Source organism: Neopsephotus bourkii, unplaced genomic scaffold (assembly GCF_033783945.1).
Source record: "Neopsephotus bourkii isolate Nb327-2 ecotype Australia unplaced genomic scaffold, CSIRO-AGI_Nbou_v1 NB_1814, whole genome shotgun sequence".
In the NCBI taxonomy this organism is placed as follows: domain Eukaryota; kingdom Metazoa; phylum Chordata; class Aves; order Psittaciformes; family Psittacidae; genus Neopsephotus; species Neopsephotus bourkii.
Window position 1 is genome coordinate 438,286 of NW_026902287.1, and position 24,709 is coordinate 462,994.

The window sequence follows — 24,709 nt, forward strand, 5'->3', positions numbered from 1 at the left end:
GCTCGGTTCGGCTCGGATCGGCTCGGCTCGATGCGCGGCGCCGCCATGCTGCTGGGCTCCCGGCGGCTGCTGGGCCACTGGCAGCTGCTGAGAGCCGCCCCCCCAGGCCGCGGCTACCGGGGTGAGGCGGTGGCAGCGGTGGGGTCACCCCCCGACGCGGGCTCCACTGTCTACCAGGTAGGCTAGCCAGGGTCCCCCACCTCCTGCTGGGTCGCAGGCCGCGGATGGGACACTCCGGTGGGGAGCCATGGGCGGGCAGCGGTGTCCACCCCCCGGAACCCGCGGGAGTCCCGGTCTGGTCTTCCCGCTGCTAGGGCGGCCGGGTTGGGAGCTGACGGTGCCGGCCTAGCCCCGGCCTGCAACTCGGCCGCATCCCGCTTCCTCGCCCTCGTGTGGTGAGCCGGCCGCCTGCTGAGGGGAGGCTCCATCCGCCAGACGCAGGCTGCGAGGGGCAGCGGAACTCGGCGGCGAGTGGGCCTCGGGGATAATGCCTCGGTGGCGCCGTGGTGTGGGTGCGGCAGCGGCTTACAGCTGGTGTCACCGCGGCCGTGCCACACACCGTCTGCGGTCAGCCCCGGGGCGCCTCGCACGGCCCGGTTTTACCGCACTGCTCCCGCTGACCCGCGCCTTTAGTGCCTAGGTCTGTATTTAGTTCATGCTGAGCGTTGAGGTGCCACGTAAAAGACCTTGGGTTTATACTGTCGGCTGCCTCATGGATGTTTGACATGTCTTCTTTTTAAATCAGAATGCCAGCAGCAGCAGAAGGAATCATGTTTGGAACAAGAGGAATAGGCGGAATACCAGCTGTCTTCATGAAGAAAACAATACTTGTGTCTGGTGTAAATTGTTTTGGTTTTTATGGGACATTACTAGCACTTAATAACATGGAATGGTTTGGTTTGGAAGGGGCCTTAAAGCTAATTCAGTTTCAACCTGTTGCAACAGCATAGAGCCCACCTTCCACTAGACCAGACTGGTCCAAGCCCCATCCAACCTGGCCTTGAATACTGCCAGGGATGAGGCAGCCACAGCTTCTCTGGGCAACCTGTGCCATGGGCTCACCACCCTCACAGGGAAGAGCTTCTTCCTTATATCTAATCTAAATCTCCCCCTGTCATCTTAAAGCCATTCCCCCTTGTCCTGTCAGTATATGCCGTTGTAAAAAGTCCCTCTCCAGACACCGTGTAGGGCCCCTTTAGGCACTGGAAGCTGCACTAAGGTCTCCCGAGAGCCTCTCCAGGCCAAACAAATCAAGCTCTTTCAGCCGGTTTCCGTAGCAGAGGTGCTCCAGCCCCCTGATCATCTCTGTGGCCTCCTCTGGAGGCTCTCCAACAGCTCCATGTTCCTCTTGTGTTGAGGGCCCTAGAGCTGGATGGAATACTGCAGGGGGGGTCTCACCAGAGCAGAGCAGAGGGAGAATCTCCTCCCTTGACCTGCTGGTCACACTTCTGATGCAACACACCATATCAGGTGCATCGTATTTATATTGTCATCATCAAGTTCAAGAAAAAAATTGGGTTACAGTTTAAGCTGAGAAAAACACAGCTTTGGTGTGGATCAAAACTGGCAGGAGGGCATGCATTTGTTTTCACATTTGTTCCAAGTCAAATATCAACAGGCAAGTGAAGCAACTCTTTCTGACTTAAATGGTGCCTTTGGTTCTGCGTTTGTTTTTGCAGAAACTAAACTTGGGGACAGAAGTTAGGTGACTTAGAAACTTCTGTGGAATTTCAGTACGTGTTTATATATACCCATGTACAAAACTTGTGCATGTGAAGTGTATATATATATATATGTGTGTGTGTGTGTATGTATGTATGTGTGCATATTTGTGTTTAGCATACCAAAACTCCCAATAGTATTTTAATAAATGTGTTTGCTCAGCTAAACTGTCGCTAGGTTTGTGTTTGTGAGTGTGTATCTTTCAATCTCAAAAGCAAGGCTTGATAAAGTAGCTAATGGTGTTAATATTTGGTAGAAATAATTTACAGGGCACTGTAAACACATATGGTGCCTTACAGACACAGAGAACTGAGGTCCCTGCTGTGAGGCACTTCACCATCTGAAACAAAAGTAATACAAGGAATAAAGGTGCAAACACACGAAGGCATAAGGATATGTGTTAAAAGTCTTGTCTTCTTTAGCTAATGTTTGTGGTTTTGGCTGTGAATTCAGCTAGACACCTTTGCCTTCATAATATAAACTGTTTTTCAAACCAGGCAAGTAAAAATGTAATCTAAAAATAAGAGAGTCTGAATTCTGAGAAATCTGTGTAAATATTCCAGGGATGAGATTTTGCAGTAGTTCAGTTACTGCAGTAATTCAGTTACTGCAGGATTAGTCTGTAGGTTTTGCCTCTTGGTTTTTCTTTAACGTTTCTAGAAGCCCTCATGTTAACAGCAGGATTTTACAGAACTTACTGGTGCAAGGGCAAGTTTCCAGAACAACTTGTGTCACTTCACTGGCCTTTTTGTCATTAATTGATGAAAAGCTCACAAATATATGGTAGAACTAGCACGGTTGTTTCTGAGAGGAGCCTTTTCTCTGTGTATATTCAAAACCTACTGTAAGATTCCAGGGCATCTTTTCCTCTGTAAAATATAATGATGCTGTGTTCCAGTTAAAGGCATGAAAGATAAAGCTAGAAATTAAGTGAATTTAAGCAACTGTAATATTTGAATACGGTGGGTTTTTTTATAGATTATCTGAATCGTCCTTTCACAGTGTTTTGTGTAGAGTAGCTAAAGTAGCTACCGTGATTTGTTAATTCAGAAGCTAGTAAACCTGTGACTGCAATTGCTGTTCCCCTTTTAATTTGCTTTACCATTTTTAGCTGGGTTTATTTGGTTTGTTTTTTTCTTTGTTAAAGGTGAGTTTTTAGCTCAGTACTGTGTGCAAAAAGTAAGTGTATTTAGAGAAAACAGGCTGAGTGGACAAGGAGAATCAGGGAAAAGACGTGTAATGCTGGGAAGTGAGCTAGCTGGACAAGCTGAACACATACAGTAGAAGTGGGTGTTGTGATAACTGCAGATTTTTGAAAGTGTGGAATTACAATGGCTGTTTCACAGACTTTTCACAGGCAAAAACAGTTAACTTGTAAACAGTGTCTTTTGCAAAGGATTAAAAGTAGGGTTTGGTTCCTTCAGTGCTGCTCATGGTTGTGTGGCCACAGTAGCTGTAGTCTCTCCTAGGAGCATCAGCGTCAAGTTAACATGACATGTCTTGTTTTATTCTTAGCTTTTGGGATACTGCCACAGTGGCTTGAATGCACGGTGTCTGTGTACGTGTTTTTATTCCTTCCTCCTTTGCACCTTGGTGCCTTTCAGTGACCAGCACAGAGCTGAACAAATTTAACTGTGACACCTGTTGCTTTTAGGGGAAATCTTAATTGTGAGTGTTTGAGTCTGAATATAAAGAGTAACCAGATTTTTATTTTTTCTGTCAAAGTAGACTCTAACTAATCTTCTAAATGAGAATTAGATAAGGCAGTATGATTTTTTTTAATGCAGCAGTTACTACGTATATCTGGAGTTTCACTTTTCAGAGAGGTAACATAGCTATTAATGTCTGGGAAAAAAAAAAACAACACAAAAACAAACCAACAGTTTAAGCTTGACTAATACCTTTTAATTTGTAAGAAATGGTAAAGAAATGCTGTAATAAGCACACAGAGCTTCTGATAGAAATTGTGAGCTCAGTACTGGATCAGTCATATTCAACACTAAGAAGAACAGACTTTTCTGTTTTTTAAAAGCTGTATCTCTATGTTCTACCTAAACAAGAATATAAAACATTAACCAAATTCTATTTGGTCTAGGTCGTTCATCTTTTGGTATAAAACACAAAATAAGACATAAAGATGTATAACAAGACATAAATTAGCAGTGCTTAATTTAATCCACATGATGCTTTTTACAAAACTAGATTAAAAAAGCAAACCTGTACTAATTAACAAAACCTGAAAAATAGCACTTCAACTCTATAATGGATAATTCTGGTTTTATTTATTAGATTTGGAACTAGTCTTTTACAACCCTAACATGCTTAGAGTTTTTTAGTATTTTTATTAAATGCTTTGAGGTGCGTGAGGAAAGACAGTACATAGGTAGAAATGTTATTACTTAAAAGACAGTACAGATTTGTTTAATAGTATTTAATAAGGTAAAGCGAAGTTTGGAAGAGAAATAAATCTTGAACCTTCTATGCTTGTTTATTAAAAAGCAATACTGTCATTCTTGATTAAACATAAAATGCTGTTTTGTTCTCCACTTAGGAAAATTATGGACGAATGAAAGCCCTGGTAACCGAACTCCAACAGCAAGCAGAAAAAATCAGATTAGGTAAGTATGGTAGATTTTAGAACTTGTGCTCTAACTACTGGTTTAGTTTAGTCCAAAAACCAGTTTAGTTCTTTGGATTTTTCCCCACTGATAGATGTATCTTCATTGATCACTTCATTCAGATACAGTATACTTGCTGGATTATAGTAGTCATGCTGAAATTTTAGCTATTTTAATCTAGATTTACTGCCTCATGACATCTGAAAATCTTAAAAAGTTTATGTCCAAGCTAATTTGGTTGAAAATTTAGTTGTTGGTTTGTTGAGATTTTTTTTTTTTTTAAAGTAACTCAGGCTAGCTAAGAAAAATGTTCATACCAGTAGCACTTCTTTATTTACCACAATATCAAGTGTTTTATGTTTTTTTGCTTGCCAGTTGAATATCAGAGCAATATCCTAATGCAAGCAAATCCATAAATTACTGAAAGCAGACATAAATAAAAGCAAGGCTGATTTAGTCAAATGGAAGATTAATTTCATTGTCAGAGGCAAAAAGTAAGCAGGAAGGTAGTGAAAGCTGGGTATTTAGAATGGGTTAATTTTTAATCATTAAAATCTTAATGGAATGTATGCTTCCAATGGCAGTAATTTTTGAAAATAGTGTTATTAATGAAAGACTTTTACTGATAAGCACTTCACCTGCTTCCTTGCTTCATCCATTGCTGCCTGCTTTTGTGAGAAATTGGTTTGGCTAATGTGATTCTGTTCAAGTTGCCTGTCAGTCTCTTCATGTGCAAAGGGGATTTTCATAGGATTATAGAGTCATTTAGGCTGGAAAAAACCTTGGAGATCATCGGGTCTAGCAGTTAACCCAGCATTGCCAAGTCCACTAAACCCATGTCCCTAAGCAGAACACCTGCAAGTCTCTTAAATGCCTTGAGGGATGTGACTCAACCACTTCCCTGAGCAGCCTGTTCCTGTGCTTGACAACCCTTTTGGTGAAGAGATTTTTCCAAATATTCAGTGCTTGACAGCCCTTTTGGTGAAGAGATTTTTCCAGATATCCAATCTAAACCTCTCCTGGGGCAATTTGAGGCCATTTCCTCTCATCCTATGTCTTGGAAGAAGACACCAACCCCACCTCACTACAATCTCCTTTCAGGCAGTTGTAGAGAGCAATAAGGTCCCGCCTGATCCTTCTCTTCTCCAGACTAACTCCCCCCACCCCACCCAGTTCCCTCAGCTGTTCTTCATCAGACTTGTGCTCCAGACCTTTCACCAGCTTTGTTGCCCTTCTCTGGAGCCATTCCAACACCTCAATGTCTCTTGTAGTGAGAGGGCCCAGAACTGAACACAGAATTTGAGGTGCAGCCTCACCAGTGCAGTACAGGGGGATGATCACTGCCCTGGCCCTGCTGGCCACACTATTGCTGATACAGGCCAGGATGCTGTTGGCCTTCTTGGCTGCCTGGGCACAAGCTGGCTCATGTTCAGCCATCAGTCAGCACCTCCAGGCCCTTTTCATTGAGCAGCTTTCCAACCACTCTTCCCTACGCCTGTAGTGTTGAACAGGGTTATTGTGGCCCAAGTGCAGGACCCAGCCTTGTTGAGCTTCATACTGCTGGCCGCAGTCCATCAAGCCAGCTTGTCCAGATCCCCTGTCCAGATCCAGATTGGTGTCATCTGCATATTACTGAGTGTGCACTTGATCTCCTCATCCAGATCACTGATACAGATATTCAACAGAACTGGCTCCAGTACTGACCCCTGGGGAGCACCGCTTGTGACCAGCCACCAGCTGGATTTAACTCCATTCACCGCAATACTGTGGGCCCAGCTGTCTGGCCAGTTTTTTTACCCAGCAAAGAGTACATGCATCCGAGCTGTGAGCAGCCAGTTTCTCCTTAGGAATGTTGGGGGAAGTAGTGTCAAAGACTGTACTAAATGCCGGGTAAGCAACACCCAAGGCCTTTCCATCATCCACTAAGCGGGTCACCTTGTCATAGAAAGGCTTGTGTGTGCCTCAGTGGTGTAGCAGGTCACTGATCATTTGCCCTTGGATTAGGGGGGGTTTATTTTGCTCCCCATCCTGGTCTTCCAGCTCAGTGTGCTGAGTACCCAGAGAGCTACAGGTCTTACTGATAAAGGCTGAGGCATTTAGTATCTAAGCCTTTTCCTCATCCTTTGTCACTATGTTTCCACCTGCATTCAGTAGAGGATGGAGACTTTTCTTAGCCCTCCTTCTGCTGATGATGTATTTACAGAAACATCTTTTATAGTTTTTTAGGTCAGGGTCTTTTAAAAGATCTTAACTGTATTTGTGCTGGCAAACAAAAGCATGTCTAATAGTTTGTAAGACTGAAATCTGTTTCATCCTTTTAAGACTGCCTGAATTAAGTATAGTTTACTGTGATTAATGTGGACAATAAAATTAAAATGGTTTATAACTGCTTAATTTTGCTGCCAGAGACTGAACGTGTAGCTTTAATTCTTCTCTTCTTGTTTCCATCATAATGCTGTTTGCTCTTCATATATGGTTTCTTATATAATGCAGTTTCTTTTATGGCTTTGGAGTAAAGCACAGTTAAGATTTTGTGCTTAGTTTTTTTCTTGCTGTGCAGCAAAGCTCCAGGATACCCTGAGGAGATGCTGAAACACTTGGACTACCTCTGTCTTTTACTGGGTATAGAGACTTCAGCAATTCCCTGTGTGGCCCATGAGATAATGATCATGGCCATCTTCACTGCTGTTTTCCTGTTCTTGCCTGTTACATAATAATAGGACAAGAACACGGCCCTCATCTTTCTTCCATCTAGGTAGCTCCACCAGGGTGTTAATACACCATTTTGGGTGACATCAGTTGAGCTTGCTTTGCCCATCATTTAAGTATGAGAGGAATTAGCTACTTACATTGAATACATCTGACGGATAATTGCAAAGCCTTTTTTCTTAGTAATAGCTGTCTTTCAGAGGATGAGCTCTTGCTTGAGGTCTTTGTAAGGAATATGATGAATGCTTCATTCTTTGTTTTCTGTTTCAGTGGATAAGGCTTTTGTGAACCCGTATCCCATTCTACTGAGTAATCCTCAGCTGTGCAACAAGAAGGTGGCCTCTGCCATCACAGAATTTATAGGCTATGGTAAATTACAACAGATGGATTCCTGATAACAAGCACAAGAAGCGACTTGAGATACTTTTAGTTTCTATGACTAACAGCAATCATAGCATATCAGCAGCCACAGTGTAGTTCTTATAGACATTACTGTAAAGGAGAAATTAAAGAAAGGATTTCAAATTAAATGCCTCCAAATATGTTCCATTGCCAGGGGTGCTGCTTCTCAGTCTACAGAATAGACATCAGCTTAGGGTAAAGCAAAGGTCTGGATCTTGGTCAAGAAATATTCAATAGAATGGCTACAAGGCCTGGAGGGCAAGCATTTATGACTAGTTTGTAAAGAGCGGAAATGTATAGAGATACATGAAGTCACAGGATGGAAAATTATTTTCACAGCATCACTGTGGGTGTAAATGGGAAAGGCAAGATAGAGGACAGGAAAAATATTGTAGTTACTATGATGTGGGATGCTAAGAATTCGGATGAAAGTATTAGCTCTGTAGGGGGATATGAGAGGTTGTATCTTAAGAAACTTGTACAGAAGTTCTCAAGATTTAGATTTAGGCTGGATACACAGACCTAATGAACAGGCTCAATCAGAAATAAATTGTGGAGTTTCTGGCATGCCTAACGGGTAGGAAATAATGTGCGTAGTGATCAAGGAAGGAGGTGAGCATAAAGGCTTGAAAGGCAGGCTTAAAAGCTCTGTTTCAGTGATGCTTAGATGACAAAGAAATCTTGAAGTCTCAGGAAAAATGTTATCAAAATAGCACTTTTTTATTTTGGACAGAGGAGACAATTTTAGACTGATGAGGTGGATCAGTGATCTGTCTACATAGAGAGACAATATTTGTATAAGCTGTTGTAAAGAGGCTAAAGTGTGTCAACAAATCTTAGGTATTGAATGACAGAAAGCTCTAGAGAGCAAAATATATGATTTAGGATGACCTCAAGTAAAGGGTTGAAATGAAGCAAAGATACACTTGATATTAAATGCTGTGTGTCTGAGCAATTACAGTTTTGGAGTGATCTAAGAAAATGAATCCAGATTGTGTTGTGTCTTTCATGACTGGAATCAGCATAGCTATTTTGAACCGATTTGGGGGAACAGTAAGTAGTTCTTACTGTTGTGCCTTTGTCTGTGTGTTTGTGGTTTTAGCCCTTTGGTTTGTTGCCAAGCAGTGGGGGAAGGTTTCAGACAGCTGTTTATTAAAAATCAAGACTACTACCAAAAATGAGGGGGAAAATGGAGTAGATTCTGAAAAGTGAGCTTTTTTATCTGTATCTTAAATCTGTTCGAAGTGGAAACCATTATTTATTAAATTTGTTGCTAAGGTCCATACTTCAAAACTGGGAACTCATCGGTACTTCCATTTGAAGTTTTAATATAAGTGGTGATTTATCTGTGTCCTTTGTAAATCTAACAATTTACTATTGTACCACAGGAGGTGGAGAAAAAGCTCGTAAGCTTCACACATCGAGAGGAAAACTGTTACCCAGAGAGAGAATTGACAGGCTTATTGATCCTGGGTAGGTATTTTGTTTTTTAAAAAACATCTTAGTTTCTCTTTTGTGGGTAGATACTCCAATAGACTTGTTTTTTCTTTAGGTTCCATAAACACTGGCAAATTACACAGTGGAGATTTTACAGTGTTCTTCAAAATAGTCACCTCTCTTAAAAAAAATAATCTTGTTTTTAAAAATTTAACCTTTTAAATGAGATTCAGTGACAAATATGGCCAATTGGTTTTTAAAATTGCCTTCTGCTTGTCATCATTCAGGTCTCCATTCTTGGAGTTCTCCCAGTTTGCAGGTTACCAGTTGTATGGTAATGAAGAGGTACCAGCAGGAGGCATTATCACAGGCATTGGACGAGTATCTGGGTGAGAGATACCAGTGATCTATATTATTGATGATACGAAATGGAAGAAGGTATAATTTTGTTCAGTTTCCAGTATTAAGCTATTAGCACTTTTTAGTCTTTCAATTTTGACACAGAAAAAAACATCAATGTTGGTATCTTAATTTATTCAGTCTTAGCTAAAAGAAAGTGATTTTATACGTATTTTTTTTAGTTAGTGTATCACATATTAAAGCGGAACACATACAGAGTTTCCGGTGTCCAATGAAGGAAAGAGATTAGTGTATCACTAAATACCTACAGCAATTTAAAAAAAAAATAGGGCGGTATCTGAGGCTTAGAATTAATTTTACTTACTAAAGATACCTCCAAAACAGATGTTGAAATTAAATACGATGCTATAGAGCTTTATTTTAGGGAGTTAAGGGACTGTGAAACAGGACATCATAGTGCTGAGACTACAGTTACAGTGTTCATTTGATGGAGTAGAGGTGAGGAGGACTCTGAGCATCAGGAATTTGAGAGTCCATGGCATGTTGCAGATCTTAACCAACAGACATACTTACTCATTAGAAATATTTTTCTCTCTCATAAGGTTGTTTTATTTTTAGGGTGGAATGCTTGATTGTTGCTAATGATGCTACTGTCAAAGGTGGTACTTATTATCCCATCACTGTTAAGAAACATTTACGAGCTCAAGAAATTGCAATGCAAAACTATCTCCCTTGCCTGTATTTGGGTAAGTTCCAAGATGTGTCCCATATCTGACAAACCAGGTATATATTTTAGACACACATACTCAAATGTATTTTTACCAGTACTGTGTGACCTCTGTGGATTGGTGGCAAGTCTTAACTGGAGGGTACCCATAGCTTCTCAGCACTCTGTTCTGCACTGCTGTAAGGCTGGGTTCATAAGGGACAAACGCAACTATGCCACTGTATCACTTACTCCTTTCCCTTCTGTTGTGCAATCAAGAGGGAGTGTTTCATTGACATGTAATTTTCATGCCATTTGAACTGCCTTTTCCCTCTGTCTTAGCTTCCTAGATGTTAATTCTGATGCAGACACCTGATGTTACTGACGTGAGCATTTTCTTTTGTGTTAAGGGATGGCCATTTCACAACATTGGTTTGTTGGCCAGTTTGGAGCTTGTCTTGATGTTGATTTGGGAGAGTGGTTCTGCAACGGCAGTGCTAGGAATGAAAATCATGCTTCACGACAAAGCTGAATGTAGGGCATTAATGGCTGCAGTCATGAAACATGAGACTGTGCATGTGGGCTGCTGCTCATAGGTGAAAATTTATTGCCAGGAGCCAGAGTTCTCATAGATGCTTGGCCTCCCTCTGCATTTCCTTCTGGTCTTCTGGCCTTTTTCAGAGTCTTACAACATGATGTAATTCCCTTATTTGGGGGTGGAGTGGTAGCTGCAGCTGGGGACCTGTAAGCCAGAGGCAAGGACACATAATAAAAGAAGGTTTCTCGAGATAGTGTAAGATCTTTGGTATGTCTGAATAATCAAGGCATCAAAATACACATGATATGCTTCCTGAGCTCAAGTGTTGCCCTTTCTGGAACTTGTGAGAGAATTGCAAGAGAATAATTGAATTAAAGTTGTACACTGAAAATGTTCTAAGTGTTTTGCAGTAAGATGGGTTTAGAAGGTTATATAGGGAGGTATGATTGTATCTCTTAGCATACTTGAATTTATTTGGCATTAGAATGGATGTTATTTGTGTGTATTGACATTACTATTTTTCTTTTTTCTTTTTGTCCAAAATACTCTAATATACCTAGATTCATAGCAATTGCTGTGTATTTTGAAACATGCAGATACTTTATTAAAAACTTAGATAACGCTGTTCAAAGACATGTTAATATATTTTCATTTGCTGTAGTTGATTCAGGAGGAGCAAATTTACCGCGGCAAGCTGAAGTATTTCCAGATCGAGATCATTTTGGCCGTATTTTCTATAATCAAGCAGTCATGTCCTCACGTGGAATCCCACAGGTAATTTGATTTTATTTCAGAATGAAATGTACTAATTAGTTTTTATGCCTGCTGCCTTTATCTGGTTTCATGCTTTGTTTTAGACAGCACTGTGTTTTGCTGACCTAATGTCTCAGTCTGGAGACTGGAGGCACTGTAAACACAGTAAAGGTCCACAAGAAGTCATTTATAGTTTTGAAGAAACGATCTTCTTTCTTTGCATTAGTGTTAATGACATGACCTACCTGCTTCTGTCTTGGAGTGGGAGGGGAAAAAGACTTGACAACATGATAGGTAGGGCCATATGAAGAAGCATTAGGGAATCTCTTGCAACAGTTATCATCCTGCATCAACACTGTAAAGGTGAGGACCCCTTTGATGATGGCTAGTAAGTGAGACATACATTCTACTGATAGGGGTATGCATATACTTATATATCCATTTTATATACTGATGTGCTGTAGGATAAAACTGCCCTAAGAATGAGGTTATTTTCTAATGTATTAACAATGCATAGAATTAGTGTTAGTCACAGTTCCTGGATTTATAAGTGGTTTTGTGTCATGGGTGTTTCAGGAGTGCGTTGGGGTCAGTTCTTTGACGCAGATAGAGTGCTAGGGGAAGTGTGCTTCTGAATCTATTAGTCATGAAGAATGTAGACCTTTTGAGGATGTGTAATGGCAGCTTTGTCTGCAGTGAAAGTGGAGGGCAGAGTATAAGGTCCTGATGGAGGTGAGGAAGGCAGGTAGCAGGATGAAGACACTCGACTTCAGGAGAGTAGTCTTGGGCTTGTTAAGGGAATTGTCAGCAGGGACCTGAGAGGGGCTGCCAGGAAGGGTGGAGGAAACTTGTCTTTGAAGATAACCTCCTATGAATAAAGAAAACACTTCAGGAAAGCAGTCAGGTCATTCATACAGAGTTGTCTAGTCAGTCAGCTCCCAGCCTCTTTATGTGGTTGCATTGCCCTCATATTTACCAGCCTTGTACTCCCCCTTGCAGGCTAAAGAGTTCAAGCTTACTCAGTTGTTACTCCTACAGAAAGTGTTCAATACCTATGACAGTCTTAGTTTACCTTTTCTCAGGTCTCGTTATATCTTTTTTGAGATGAAGGAGTCAGACTGCACTGCTCAATGTGTCAACTAATGATGGGTATATATAAAATAGCATAATGATATGTTTATTCTTTTAATTCCATTGCCAGTAGTTCCTAACATTTGTGACATTTTTTTGACTGCTGAGCAGTGAGCTGGTGATTTCCCTGAATTATCTTAATTTCAAGTGCCTGCTCATAGGTGTAGGTGTTAAATCAATGCTTATCACTTTATATTGGCTGGATGAAAGAAGGTGAAGGAAATTTTCAGGATATTGCATTTGAGAAGAGAAAATGGTTTAGAACATTAGGCTTAGAAGTAGGTGGCGGAAGCTCAGGGAGAGTAAAAGTTTAGCTAACTTGCTGTTTTATTTGAGTGCTATCATGGAAATGTTTCCACTTCCATGACATACTTGACTTTTGGAATCATCACTAATGTAAAGTGGAAGCAGGACTTTATTTTCTTCATTCTTACCAACGTGTCATTGAGAGGCATAGCTGGGCTGGGACCATTTTGATTTATTCTCTGTGAGAAGCTGTGCTTGTTTGAATCTCCTTCCAAAGGAGGAAGTAGAAGCTAGTATTTCCTTTCAGTGTGTAAGCAGATCTTCAGGACCTTCTAGAAATGTCTGGCCCTAAAGTGATGCTGGTGTTTTCCTGAATATCATTAAACAACTTTAGTGTAGAGTTCCTTATAAAGTTGAATTTATTTTATTTTGATTACCATATAGTGTTTTATTAGAAGTAGCATTGTACTTCTGTACAATAAAAGCTTAGTGTAGGAAAGATTTGGCTTTTAATAAACCACATTTCTTTTATGGTATGATAAGGTAACTTTCTTAAAATATTCATGGAAGACTGGGAAAATGTTTTATGGAAGTGCTTCCTTCACTGAAAAGATGTAATACAGGTGTATTTTGTTTGGGAGATGTTTCTATCCTTTGTCTCATTTCAGAAAGGCATTAACAAAATTCGTAAATCTGATATTGATTGTGTGCCAACAGACTGTGTAGCTAGGGTCACCTTCCCTGTCTGGGAGGATGTTTCATTTGGAAATGGTGTTAGGAAATATGCTCCTTCTGATTTCCATTTTGGTTAATTCTTCTGACACGGGGTGGTGGATGTTTTTAGTTTTCTATCTGCCATTCTGTGTTTTGTCCTGCCTGAAGGGTTCATCGTCCCTTCTCAATATTGCTTTTGAAGTCCTTGTTTGGGGTTTTTTGTTGTTTTGTTGGGAGGGGGTTTCTTATTTTTTCCCCGTTGCCTATGGTGCTTTTAATTTTCCCTTCCACTTTTACCTGTGACTAATATATTATACTCCTGCTGCAGCTTTAAATTGCATTGATGTCTGTGTGGCTGTGAATCAGAAAGCTGTGATTAGCTTCTCATTAGCTGCTTCCTAAGCAATCTCACACACATATGCTTCATGGATACAATGGGGAGCTGATCAGTGGGTATGAAATACTGTGTGTGCATTCAGAACTGTTGATTCTTATTGCGGTTCTCAGTAATTTCCTGTGCAGTAATTCAGGGAAGTCAGGAAGTAGAGCATTAGTTGGGAATTCAAGGTTGTGCTGTTTGACAGGTAGATTTGGGTTTTTTTTTTTCAGTATATACATATTCTAATTTATATATTAGAAAAAGTGACACTTAAAGTTTAAATGCAGGCACAATTTTCAGCATGAACATGGTAAAATTAAGAGTAGGAAAAAACCCAAATCCTGGGGAAAAAATAAAATCAACTTTTTCCCCAAGTTTGTCCATTTTCTAGGGGCTTATGTTACTCATATTTACTAGGAGGTACTTATTAAATGCACAACACAAATACTGCAGATTAATCACATGACTCTGAGTATAGCTTAAGATACTGAAAAAGCTGTTCAGTTTGGTCATAGCAGGTTGGCATAGTTCATCTACTCCTTTAGATACAGGTAATGTGATTCGGAAGATTTATTTCTGAGTGTATTTCTTTCTTTTAAGAGCAAACATTAAGTTATTTAACACAGAACACTGTTAGATGTCACTTTAGAAATATTTCAAAGTCAACATAAAATCACATTATTTAGGGAGAGAGTTGTAGTTGTGGTTGTGCAAGAAAGCATTTCTTATTGTCTGCCTTTTCCATACGAGTATTCAATTTCTTCCACTTTACAAGGTGTTTTGAAGGCTCCTCTTTGGAGGAGCTCCCCTGAAGGTGACGTTAAGTGAGAAACTTCATTTTCATGATCATATACACTGCTGAGATTTTCACCATATCTGGTGTCAAGTCACTTTTTCAAAATGTCACCAAAATGTTACTGGTAGAAAATGTTCATTGGCTAGATGTTCATCTCAAAATTAGGAAAAAGAATAAAGCTGAGATTATTCACGCTAAAGCCCATAACGAGATACTCAACACACCTTGAAAGGGCAGAGTTAATTAGTTTATCCGTTGAAAACTGAAGTTACATACCAGTAGATGTGTGAGTTATTTTCTTCAAAGGATGTTAACGTTGGTGAAATTAGGCCAGTAAGCAGCAACTGAAACTCTGACTCTGACTTAAGCATAAATACGAGGAGCAACCTTTAGATTTCAGCCTTTACATTTCAACCTTTTACCATTCATCGGTAAAAACAAGTTTCATGGCAGAACAAGTTTCATGGTAGTTTCATGTGCGTCTTCAAGCATTTCATGTATGTAGTTCAGGGTACTCACATATGAATTTTCCTGCAGGGCAGACTGAAAATCATAGTTTAAGAGACTGCTGAAAACAAGAAAGATTCCCTATTTTTTAAGAAAAGTTTAAATAAAAAGTTTGCTGTGTCAGGCAGAAATAATCTTGCAGTGCTGACCCAGAAACTGTATTAAGATCGGCACGATATATAATAGTATCATGTGCATTTGCTGTTTTTTAGGGTTGGACAATTCGTTAACTTGCATTTTTTGTTTTCCCAATAGATAGCTGTAGTAATGGGATCCTGTACAGCAGGAGGAGCATATGTACCTGCAATGGCTGATGAAAGTATTATTGTTGGCAAACAGGGAACAATATTCCTGGGAGGGCCACCGCTGGTAAGGATACTGAAGTTGTAACATAACCCCCCCAAAAACTGCACTGCAAACAGTAGTACAGCTTAAACTATTGAGACCTTTCTTAGTGAGGTATTTCCAGATATTTTGGAATACAAGATTGATTTGCATTTTTTTAAATTTATCTGAATGTTTATGTACTTAATTAAATCTCTTCTGTCTATTAGGCTTGTATACATAAATCAGACTTTGTTAAGGTGTTTTTATAGTACTGCCTTTAGATTGCCGCGCACATTTTGAATTACCAAAATGCTTCCTGTATTCCATTATGTACTCTCTAGGTTTGATGTGAAATAAATCAAAATTACAAGCATGTATATTGTATCTGAGTCAGGAACAGAGAACTTCAGAAGCAGGATTGATCTGCTGTATTTTATGTGAGTTTACAGACAAAGGAGGTGCACATATGATGGAGTTTGTCATAATTTCCTTGCTTCCTTGGTAAATAAATTGTTTCTAAGGAAACTGACCTGACAAGCTCTTATGAATCGAAACGTGCTTTATTATGAAACTTACAGTGAAATTTATGTCTGTTCAAAATATTGCAGGATAAAACAGCTTTAAAATTACGGTAGCTTGACTCCAACAGCAAAGGAAGTCTTGAGTACAGGTTTTGGTTGGTTTTTTTAACAGCTATACCAGTAGAGCTGGTGTAGTGTAGTGTAGGCTGAATTTTATATGATACGAACAGTAACCTTTGCTGCCAAAGATTGTTTTACCCAACACATGCTTTGTGAGAAGAAAGGAATTTCCAGTAGTAAATACTGTGTTACTGCTAGACCTAACAGGTAAGGGAGCACCCAGCACAACTAATCTAGTCTGAATGAAGTCTGACTGAATAAACTTGCTTTTATTAAATAGTCAAATATTTGTCTCATTGAACAAACTGGTCTGAGGCAGGACTTTGGCTCTGTTATAGACTTTTGGGAGCTTTTAGGGGTGCTTCCTGTGGCAAATCAAACATCTCTCAAAAGTCTTTCCATCTTGAGCAGGGCTAAATGGAGAAATAGCTTGGTAACAGCATCGTTAATGAAGATAATGCTTCACTCAATTCCCCCAGTAACAGAAGAGGCAAAGTCTGCTGGAAGTCACTTCTTTCCACCACTTAAGATAGTGGGAAGATGTATCAGGTCTGTGGGAAGGCAACCACTGATGGATTTTTTTGTTGACCAGTTCCTAAGGCATGGTTGTGGTAATTTCCTTGTAACCATGAAGAACTGACCCTGTGGCATCCTTTAGCATTTACTTTTATAGCACTGCTCAAATTTTTATGGTATGTTTTTGCATTTAATTCTTTTCCTTTACTTCAGCTGTTTCTTTTCCCACTGGCTCATCTGGATGCTAAAATGTCATCTCGATGCTAAAAGTGAATTTAGTATATTATACCATTTTTTCTTTCCAAAGTTTAATGCATAGGTGGATTTTAAACTCTTGTGCAGCTTAAAAAAACCCAAAACCAACTTGTCACTTATGCAGACATAGTTTACTGTGGCTGGTAAATGGTAATTACTGTTCCAAAACAGAATTAAATTCAGAATAAAGCTGACATACAGAAAGGAGCAGCAGGGGACACACACCTCTATCTACAAAAATACTTTGTTGCCTACCACAATAAAATAAGGTGTTTAGCTTGAAGTATTTCATTATTTCAGTGGAGGCTTTCCAAGTTGACAAGAACAGCAAAGTAATCGGCAAAAGCAGATGAATAGTTAATACCAACAGTGTGATTTAACACTAATTTATTTACTGCATATTACAATTTAGAATTCTAGAATTTCTTTGTCTGTTGGAATTTCTTTGGCAGCAGTTATTTCAAACATCCTATCTAGGTCTCTGTTCTTTTCTATATTGTATTGGTCTCTTTCAGCTTGTGGTTACAAGTAAACAAAGATAAATCCTCCCTCAAAATTAAGCAGTTTTCACTGTAATTTAGATATTAGGAATTTTTTGTTGAAGGTGGCATAAATATGAATGAAGATACTAGTTGAGAATAGAATAATTGAGTGAGTAACATTGAGTGATTCATACATATTTTTGTTGAGATAAGGAAATAAGTACAATGAAAGAAATTAACTTTTACATCAGACTTAGTAGCTTGGTTACTGTGTTACAAATAACTGCCCTGGTAGCAGGAAGGCCGGAGTCCTTTCTGGGCCCTGCACAGTTCATTGGCTTAGAGACAGTGGTGTTTAAAATGGTAGTACTGCCTCTGGGGCTTGCCCAGATTCGGAGTAATTTATTGCAGAAGCTCAGTAAACCGACCAAATTCAGTTCTTCTGACATGGCATTTCCATGGGCAAGAGTGCTGGGGAGTGCTGTGCACTTGATTCTGCTTAGAGCTATGTTAGAACTGAAAAGGTTCATCAGACCTTCCAGGACCCCTTAGCTGCACTGAATAATGTGTCCTGGAGAACCTCCTTAAAGCTGGTTCTTTCCAAGCTCCAGCATTAAGCAGGTTGAAAAAAAAACAGACAGCCAGTACCCAGTACTGCCCAGGAAGCTGAACAAAGGGAACCAGACTCTGCTGTTTTAAGAAAATTATAATCATTTAACATGACAAGGGTATTTAGCTCATACATGCTATCACTGGGATGTGGCACAGGACATTTTTGCCAGGGTAAGCAGCTGAAATAGGTGGCCTGAGTCAGTTCTCAAAGGGAGGACTTGGCTAGGCAAGCCAGTGAGTGCAAGGCTGTTGTGAAGTTAGAAAGGACGAGAATTTTTCACCACTTCCAGGGGAAGATTTCACAACTATCCTCCAATTTAATTTGTTCCTTAGCAACCTGTAGATGTAATGATCCTTATCTTTGTGCGTATAGATCAAACTTTAATATCACTACCTGTCAGCTTTTCTGTTTGGTAGAGGTTTTCATATTCTCACTGAAAATATTTTGCTCGCCCTTGTGTAAGCATCAAAATTACTTCAGATTCCCTCAGAAACTTCCATTCCATGTTGTAGCAGATACTGTAGCCATTACTGTGTATGCCCTGTTCCCCAAAATGTCTCTCCTATATGGAGAATATTGGATTGAATTTTTATCACTTACCTACCTAAACCAAAACATCCTAAGGAAGCAAAAGAAATTCCCTGATGTTAGTTATAATTAGTCTTGGGATGTGTATGCTAAAAGAAAAAGTGAATCATAGGTACAGTCTAAAATGCAAGTTTCCTTGGCTTTTCTTTTAGAAAAGTGAGGAGTAATGACTTCATGAACAGATAGATCTCAGTGGTGTCACAGTAATAGTAATATATAGGGCCATTCTTCTCTACACCCCAAGTTGAGGAATCTGTATCCTCACCCTTGTCTTGGTAGCTCAGGATGCTGTGTTGATGTGTAGGCTTCTCCCTTCCATTCCAGAAGCTTCTGAGTCTCTATTCCCCAGATAAAATTCGCTACTGTCTGTGCTCAGCAGTGAAGGAAAGTCTGGGAAGAAGGGATAAGTTTGTCAAATTCTTGTATGTTTATGTGCTGGGGACTCTTGTACATGTTAGCCTGATCTATTGTGGGAAATGGACACTTTATCTAAAGTTTGTGTTCATTTTTCCTGATGACTACTAGCTGAAGTAGCTTAAATGGGGGTTCCTTTAAAAATGCTCACATATTTTATCAAGACTGTATTTGCAGTCTGTTAAATTAACTTTAAGAAAGTTTGTATTATTTAAACTAGTTTGTAGAATGCTGTATTGCACTGCAGTACCTGGGAAGGTGATGGAGCAAGTAATCCTGGAAGCTATTTCCAAAACCACTGTAGCCAAAGAGTCGAGTGTGAGTAGTCAGCAGTTATTATAAGGAAATCAGGCCTGACCAGACTGATAGTCGTTTATGCTGAGGTGACTGGCTGAGTGGAATCAGAGAAAGCAGTGGATGTTGTCTGTAACGACGTTGATAAATCTTTCAACACTGTCTTCTGTAACATTCTCAACAAACTGTTAAAGTATGAACTAGGTAAATGGGCAGTGACATGGTCTGAGAACTGGCTGAAATGGCTGGGATCAAGCTGCAGGTCAGTGGTATACCCCAGAGGTCATTACTGAGACCAGTACTGTTTAAAACATCTTCATTGATGACTGAGACAACAGTACAAAGTTCACCATCAGAAAATTTGCAGATGCTAAAACCTATGAGGAGTGGTTAAAAGGATAGATGATTGTGCTGCCTTTCAGAGTAACCTCAGCTGGCTAGAGAAAGGGGCTGAATGGAACCTTTTGAAGTTAAACACATCAGGCAGATATTCCTTGGAAGGAATAATCCTGGGTACCATAACAGGCTGGGGACCAGCCAGTTGGGAAGTTGCCTATCGGGAAATGCACTGTAGGTCCCAGTGGACACCAATTTGAACATGAGTCAGCAATGTGCCCTTGCAGCAAAGGCAGCCAGCAATATTCTGCACATGAAGTACAGAGAGTGTTTTCAGCAGGTAAAGGGTAGTTATCCTTCCCATCTGCTCAGCACTGGTAAGACATTTGCGGTGCCAGGTCCAACTCTGGGCTCTCCAAACCAAGAAAGACATGGACATACTTGAGTGAGTCAGTGAAGGTCCTGAAGATAATGGAATGACTAAAGCTTCTGTTGTATGACGAGAGGCTGAGAGAGCTGAGACTCCTCAGTCTGTTGAAGAGATGGCTCAGGGGGAGTCTGTCTGTGTGTGTGAATACCTAGCAGGGGGGAGTAAAGATAGCAGAGCCTGACTTCCCATTGGTGTCCAGTGACAGGCAGGTCAGGAGGCTACAGGTCACAAATTGAAATGTAGGAAATTCTGTTTTGATGTAAGAAAAAACTTATATACTGCAAGGGTGGTCATGCTGAACCAAGTTACCCAGAGAGGTTATGAAGCCTCCATCCCTAAAGATACTAAAAGTCAACTGTGCATGATCATGAGCAGCCTCTTCTTGTTGACCCTGCTTTGAGCAGGGGACTTAAACTAGACAGTCTCCCAGGGTGGGTGACAGGCTTCACAACCCTGATTCTGTGATTTGGATAAGGAAAACTTCAGTTCTGTGGAAGATGAAAAAGTCATTTTTGTAGAGTTTCTTAAAATAAATGTCTAAATTTTGGTACTAATAGAAATTAGTGCTCTATTCAGATTTGTTCAAAGTTTTGCAGTAGTCACAGAAACACAATGTTATAACTGCATACTGTTTCAGATGCATTGAAAGGGATGTATATTTAATAGAGTCATAGAATAGAATCACAGAATCATGTTGGACTACACCTTCAAGATCATCAAGTTAACTACAAACCGAGCACTGCCAAGTCTACCACTAAGCCATGTGTGCCGTCTTAAAACACCTCCAGGGTTGGTGACTCAACCACTTCTCTGGGGAGCCTGTTCCAGTGCTTGAAAACCCTTTTGGTGAAGAGATTTTTCCTTATTTCTCATAAAAGTATGTTCTCCTCTTTGTTGTTTGATGAAGACTCAACCTAATTGTGTCTCTTTTCGTTAATTCGTATCAGAATGTCACACCTGTACATTACATGTGTAGCCATTCAAATTTAAAAGCCAAGAAGAAATATCTATACTTAATTTTACAAACTTGACAGTTTGGAAGTGTGTGTATGTATATATAACTTTAGTGTACTTCAGTTTTAGGCTGGAAACTTGGGAACTGAAATATGTTTTGGAAATTATTATAGTTTTCTCTTCTCTTGTCTCTTACACTACCTCTGTACTCTGTGCGATGAATAATGGCTTCACCAGCTTACAAGGAATTCTTTTCAAGCATTTACGTTTGTGTGGAAATGCATCAAGAGCTGCTTTTTTTTTTAAACACGCAGTAAATGATACTGCTTTGTTTTAGGAAGGAGTTCACTCACTCTTAAATTACCCTGTCAGGTCTGATATTTGACACATGTAGGATTTAGATTGTGCATTCCAGGTATTTTTATGGAATCATCATACTTGATCTGAACAATTTTATGCCACTAATATGCTTTTTAAAGGAAAATTATTCTTACTACATTGTTTTGTGTTTAATGGAAGATTGAGAAAATAAAAGCTGCTAATGCTTGATTTATGGTTAACACATAAGTAAGTTAAAATTCACAGAAGAGTTTGTGTAGAAAAAGCAGTCAAAGAATACTAAGTTTCAACTGAGGTATTGCTTGTTTGAAACAGTGCAGGAAAGGATCGCATTTGAAGTTGTTCGTTAAGCGCTAAATAAATTTTGTGAAAATGAAAGTTCAAAGATCTTTTTTTTATTGCTTTAACTAAGCCAGTATAAATATTAATTCAAGACAGGTGTAGGCTCTAAAGCTCATTTTCCTTTTCTTGTGGTAGGTTAAAGCAGCAACGGGTGAAGAGGTATCAGCAGAGGATCTTGGAGGGGCAGATCTTCACTGCAGGTCTAAACAAATATTTTCCTAGAGTTAATTTCTCCCATCCTTCCGACCTTAGTAGGGTTGGGTTTTGTTTTGTTTTGTTTTATTTTATTTTAATCTTCTAAAAACTGTATTTAGATTTGAAAATTAAGATTTCCTGTGTGCTTATCTGGTACTGATAAATTATTTTATTATAAGAGTAGCACAGTTACCTTATGTTACTCTAGTTAGGATCTTGTTGCCTTCATTTACTACTTTAAAATACCTGCATGTCTAATATACTGCAGAATCACACATAATATGGTAAACTTTTCTGTACTGTTTAATACTGAGTGTTAGAAAGATAATACACGTGGAGAAAGATTAATGCATTTTGCAGATTGTATCTTTCTTACTGTCAATTAGAACTTTACTACAAACAAGATCAAAATAGTCTGTATTTTTTTGTAAAAGAATACTTATCAAAATGAAGAATTCTGTGTGATTTCTAGTTATAAAATGAAAAGAATATTAAATAAAGTTAGGTATTACTGTACAAAAAATGCCGAATTTCTACTTCACTGAAGTGAACAAAGGATTCTTTTTTGGGGAAGTTTATACATTTTTGTTAACACATTTTCTTTATAATTTAAAATCAGTTTTAATATCCATTTTTACTGTGTTTGTCATCTTTTATATTGTCATTTAGATTTTTTTTGCTACTTAAAGTTGCTATTTTACATCATGTCTGATAACTTGAATGTGCTGTTCCAAAGAAAATTTCAGGCGTGGGTTTTATTTTGAAAGTAATTTCATATCAAAACATGGAGAGCTGTATTGTAGAATCTATATTTTAAAGATAAATATAAAACTTTATGAGTCTTTAAAGTTTTTAAGCCTCAGATTTTCACTGTCAGATGATTATTTTTTATAAGTCTTCCTATTGCTGTTGTTATTTACATACAGAAAATCTGGTGTAACAGATCACTATGCTTTGGATGACAGTCATGCACTTCATCTAGCAAGGAAAGCTGTCAGAAATTTAAATCTCCAAAAGAAAGTAGACGTAAGTGTATAGGGTCTGAAACACTGCATTGTGGTTTTTTTGCCTGATTTATTCAACACTTTTTTGTCTCTGACTATAGACACTTTAAAAATGGGAGGTGTGGTTCTTGTCCTTAAAGATCTCTCTAGTATTTGGTTCTGTATTATTGCCAGTAGAATCACTGGGATTACATGCAAGAGTGAAGTGCTTAAGAATCACAGCATTGTGCTTGCAGGATGCTTAATTTAATTTTAAGCCCACATGATCATTCCTATGGACTTAAATACCTGCTGAAGCATCTTTTTTGAATAATATTTTCTATGACTATTAAAGGTATAAAACTGAGGGAATAGACCTAAATCATGTAACTGTATTTTATTGATTTAAAAATTCCTTGTAGAAAATAGGGTGAATAGGGTATGGGGGAGAAATTGCCTTAGTGTAATTTGTCAGGAGATGTGAAAGGATGAGTTGAAGGTTAAACCTCAGCACCTGAAGGAAGGCAAGATATTGTATTCAGTTGCATGGCAAATATCTATCAGGTTTTTAGGATACTACCTGCCTAATAGGGTACAGGGAGTAAGTAAGCAAATGGAGGACATGCTTAATTTTTTATAACATGGAAGAAGTGGAGCACGTACGGAGGTATACACAGGAGCAGAAACAAAGGTAACAGTAAGTGAGAAGACATCAGGCTTTAGTTTAAGAAACTTGATCTTTTTGCAAAATGAGGACAAGGCAGTGCAGGCATTTTGATGTGGTTGGTGAAGAGAAGACTGCTCAAAGCTGTTGGCAAAGTAATTCTTATTTGGGTTCTTTTAAGCCATAATGTGGACTAACAATTCCTTTGTTGTGTAAATTGTTTTGTTAAATTGCTACAGGTGACTATAGAACCATCAGAAGAGCCTTTATTTCCTGCTGATGAAATATATGGAATAGTTGGCGACCAGCTAAAAAGAAACTTTGATGTCAAAGAGGTAAGAATATAAATGCAAGATCCACATGCTCATACATGCATACACTCATTTTTCTTGCAGGAAATCACTCTTTGTATCATCATGTACAGAAATCTGATTTGGGGTACTTTTTTGGTTGTTTGTTTCATTGGTTGGTTTTGGTTTGGGTTTTGTGTCTTTGGGTTGTTTTTGTTTTTTTTTTTTTTTTTTTTGTTGTTGTTGTTTGTTTGTTTGTTGTTGTTGTTTTTTTTCCCATCAGATCCATTGCAATGGCAATGACATGTTGAAAATATAAGGCTTTTTTTGATTATACTTTTTAAGAAGGATGAACACGGATGAAAGATTGTTTACATTCTGAAAAAGCTGCTAGAAAATAGGGAATTTAGCCTTCTCAATACATTATACAGACCTGCTGAGTGATACGGTAGCTTTCTTTTGCTGTTAATCCTGTGAAAGTAAAGACCAAATATTTAAAGATTTATGGAGTGTAAGGAAGACAAACAATTCGGTCCTCCCCTAACCACATATGGAGACTATTGGACACTGCTGCAGGTGTAGTGTAATTATTTGCCTGAGTACCTTCATCTGAGACCATATATTTTCTCATGTTTTGCATAGCTCCCATATTTGGAGCCTTTTTCACTACCAACCAAGTAATTGTTTTAGGAAATGTCTTAGTATGTACCTTTCTTAAAATATTTCGTCAGAAATTACTAGGATTTGCTTTGCATTAAGGTAAAGAAAAGTAAACACTTTTATTGAGTCTAACACTAAACTCTCAAAAGTTGTAATAGCTTGCTATCAATGGATCTATATTTATATGAAATGGCTGCTTTGCCTCTCAGAGGAACCTCAGAACAGATCATTATTTTTGTATGTCACAAATTTAAGAAAAGCTGAAAATACACTTTTCTCTAAGAAAGTGGCTTATGGCTGTGTATTTTTTTCTCTTTATAGATGTCAGTCTATTGATGAACGTTCATTATAAGCAGAGGTAGCATTTT

General features: G+C 38.9%; 1 protein-coding gene across 2 annotated transcripts in view; it reads left to right on the forward strand.

Annotated features, from left to right (window-relative positions):
* Window positions 1-24,709, forward strand: part of MCCC2 (methylcrotonyl-CoA carboxylase subunit 2) — a 38,482-nt gene continuing 13,773 nt past the window's right edge. Inside the window, exons 1-10 of one of the 2 annotated variants that reach the window (XM_061342720.1) lie at window positions 1-177; window positions 4,274-4,340; window positions 8,840-8,924; window positions 9,176-9,277; window positions 9,867-9,994; window positions 11,154-11,266; window positions 15,274-15,387; window positions 21,685-21,749; window positions 22,671-22,770; window positions 23,631-23,726. In XM_061342720.1, coding sequence (XP_061198704.1) covers window positions 31-177; window positions 4,274-4,340; window positions 8,840-8,924; window positions 9,176-9,277; window positions 9,867-9,994; window positions 11,154-11,266; window positions 15,274-15,387; window positions 21,685-21,749; window positions 22,671-22,770; window positions 23,631-23,726 — 1,017 coding nt within the window. In that variant the 5' untranslated portion in view covers window positions 1-30. The remainder of the gene's footprint in view (window positions 178-4,273; window positions 4,341-8,839; window positions 8,925-9,175; window positions 9,278-9,866; window positions 9,995-11,153; window positions 11,267-15,273; window positions 15,388-21,684; window positions 21,750-22,670; window positions 22,771-23,630; window positions 23,727-24,709) is intronic. The other variant, XM_061342721.1, reaches the window with a different exon arrangement.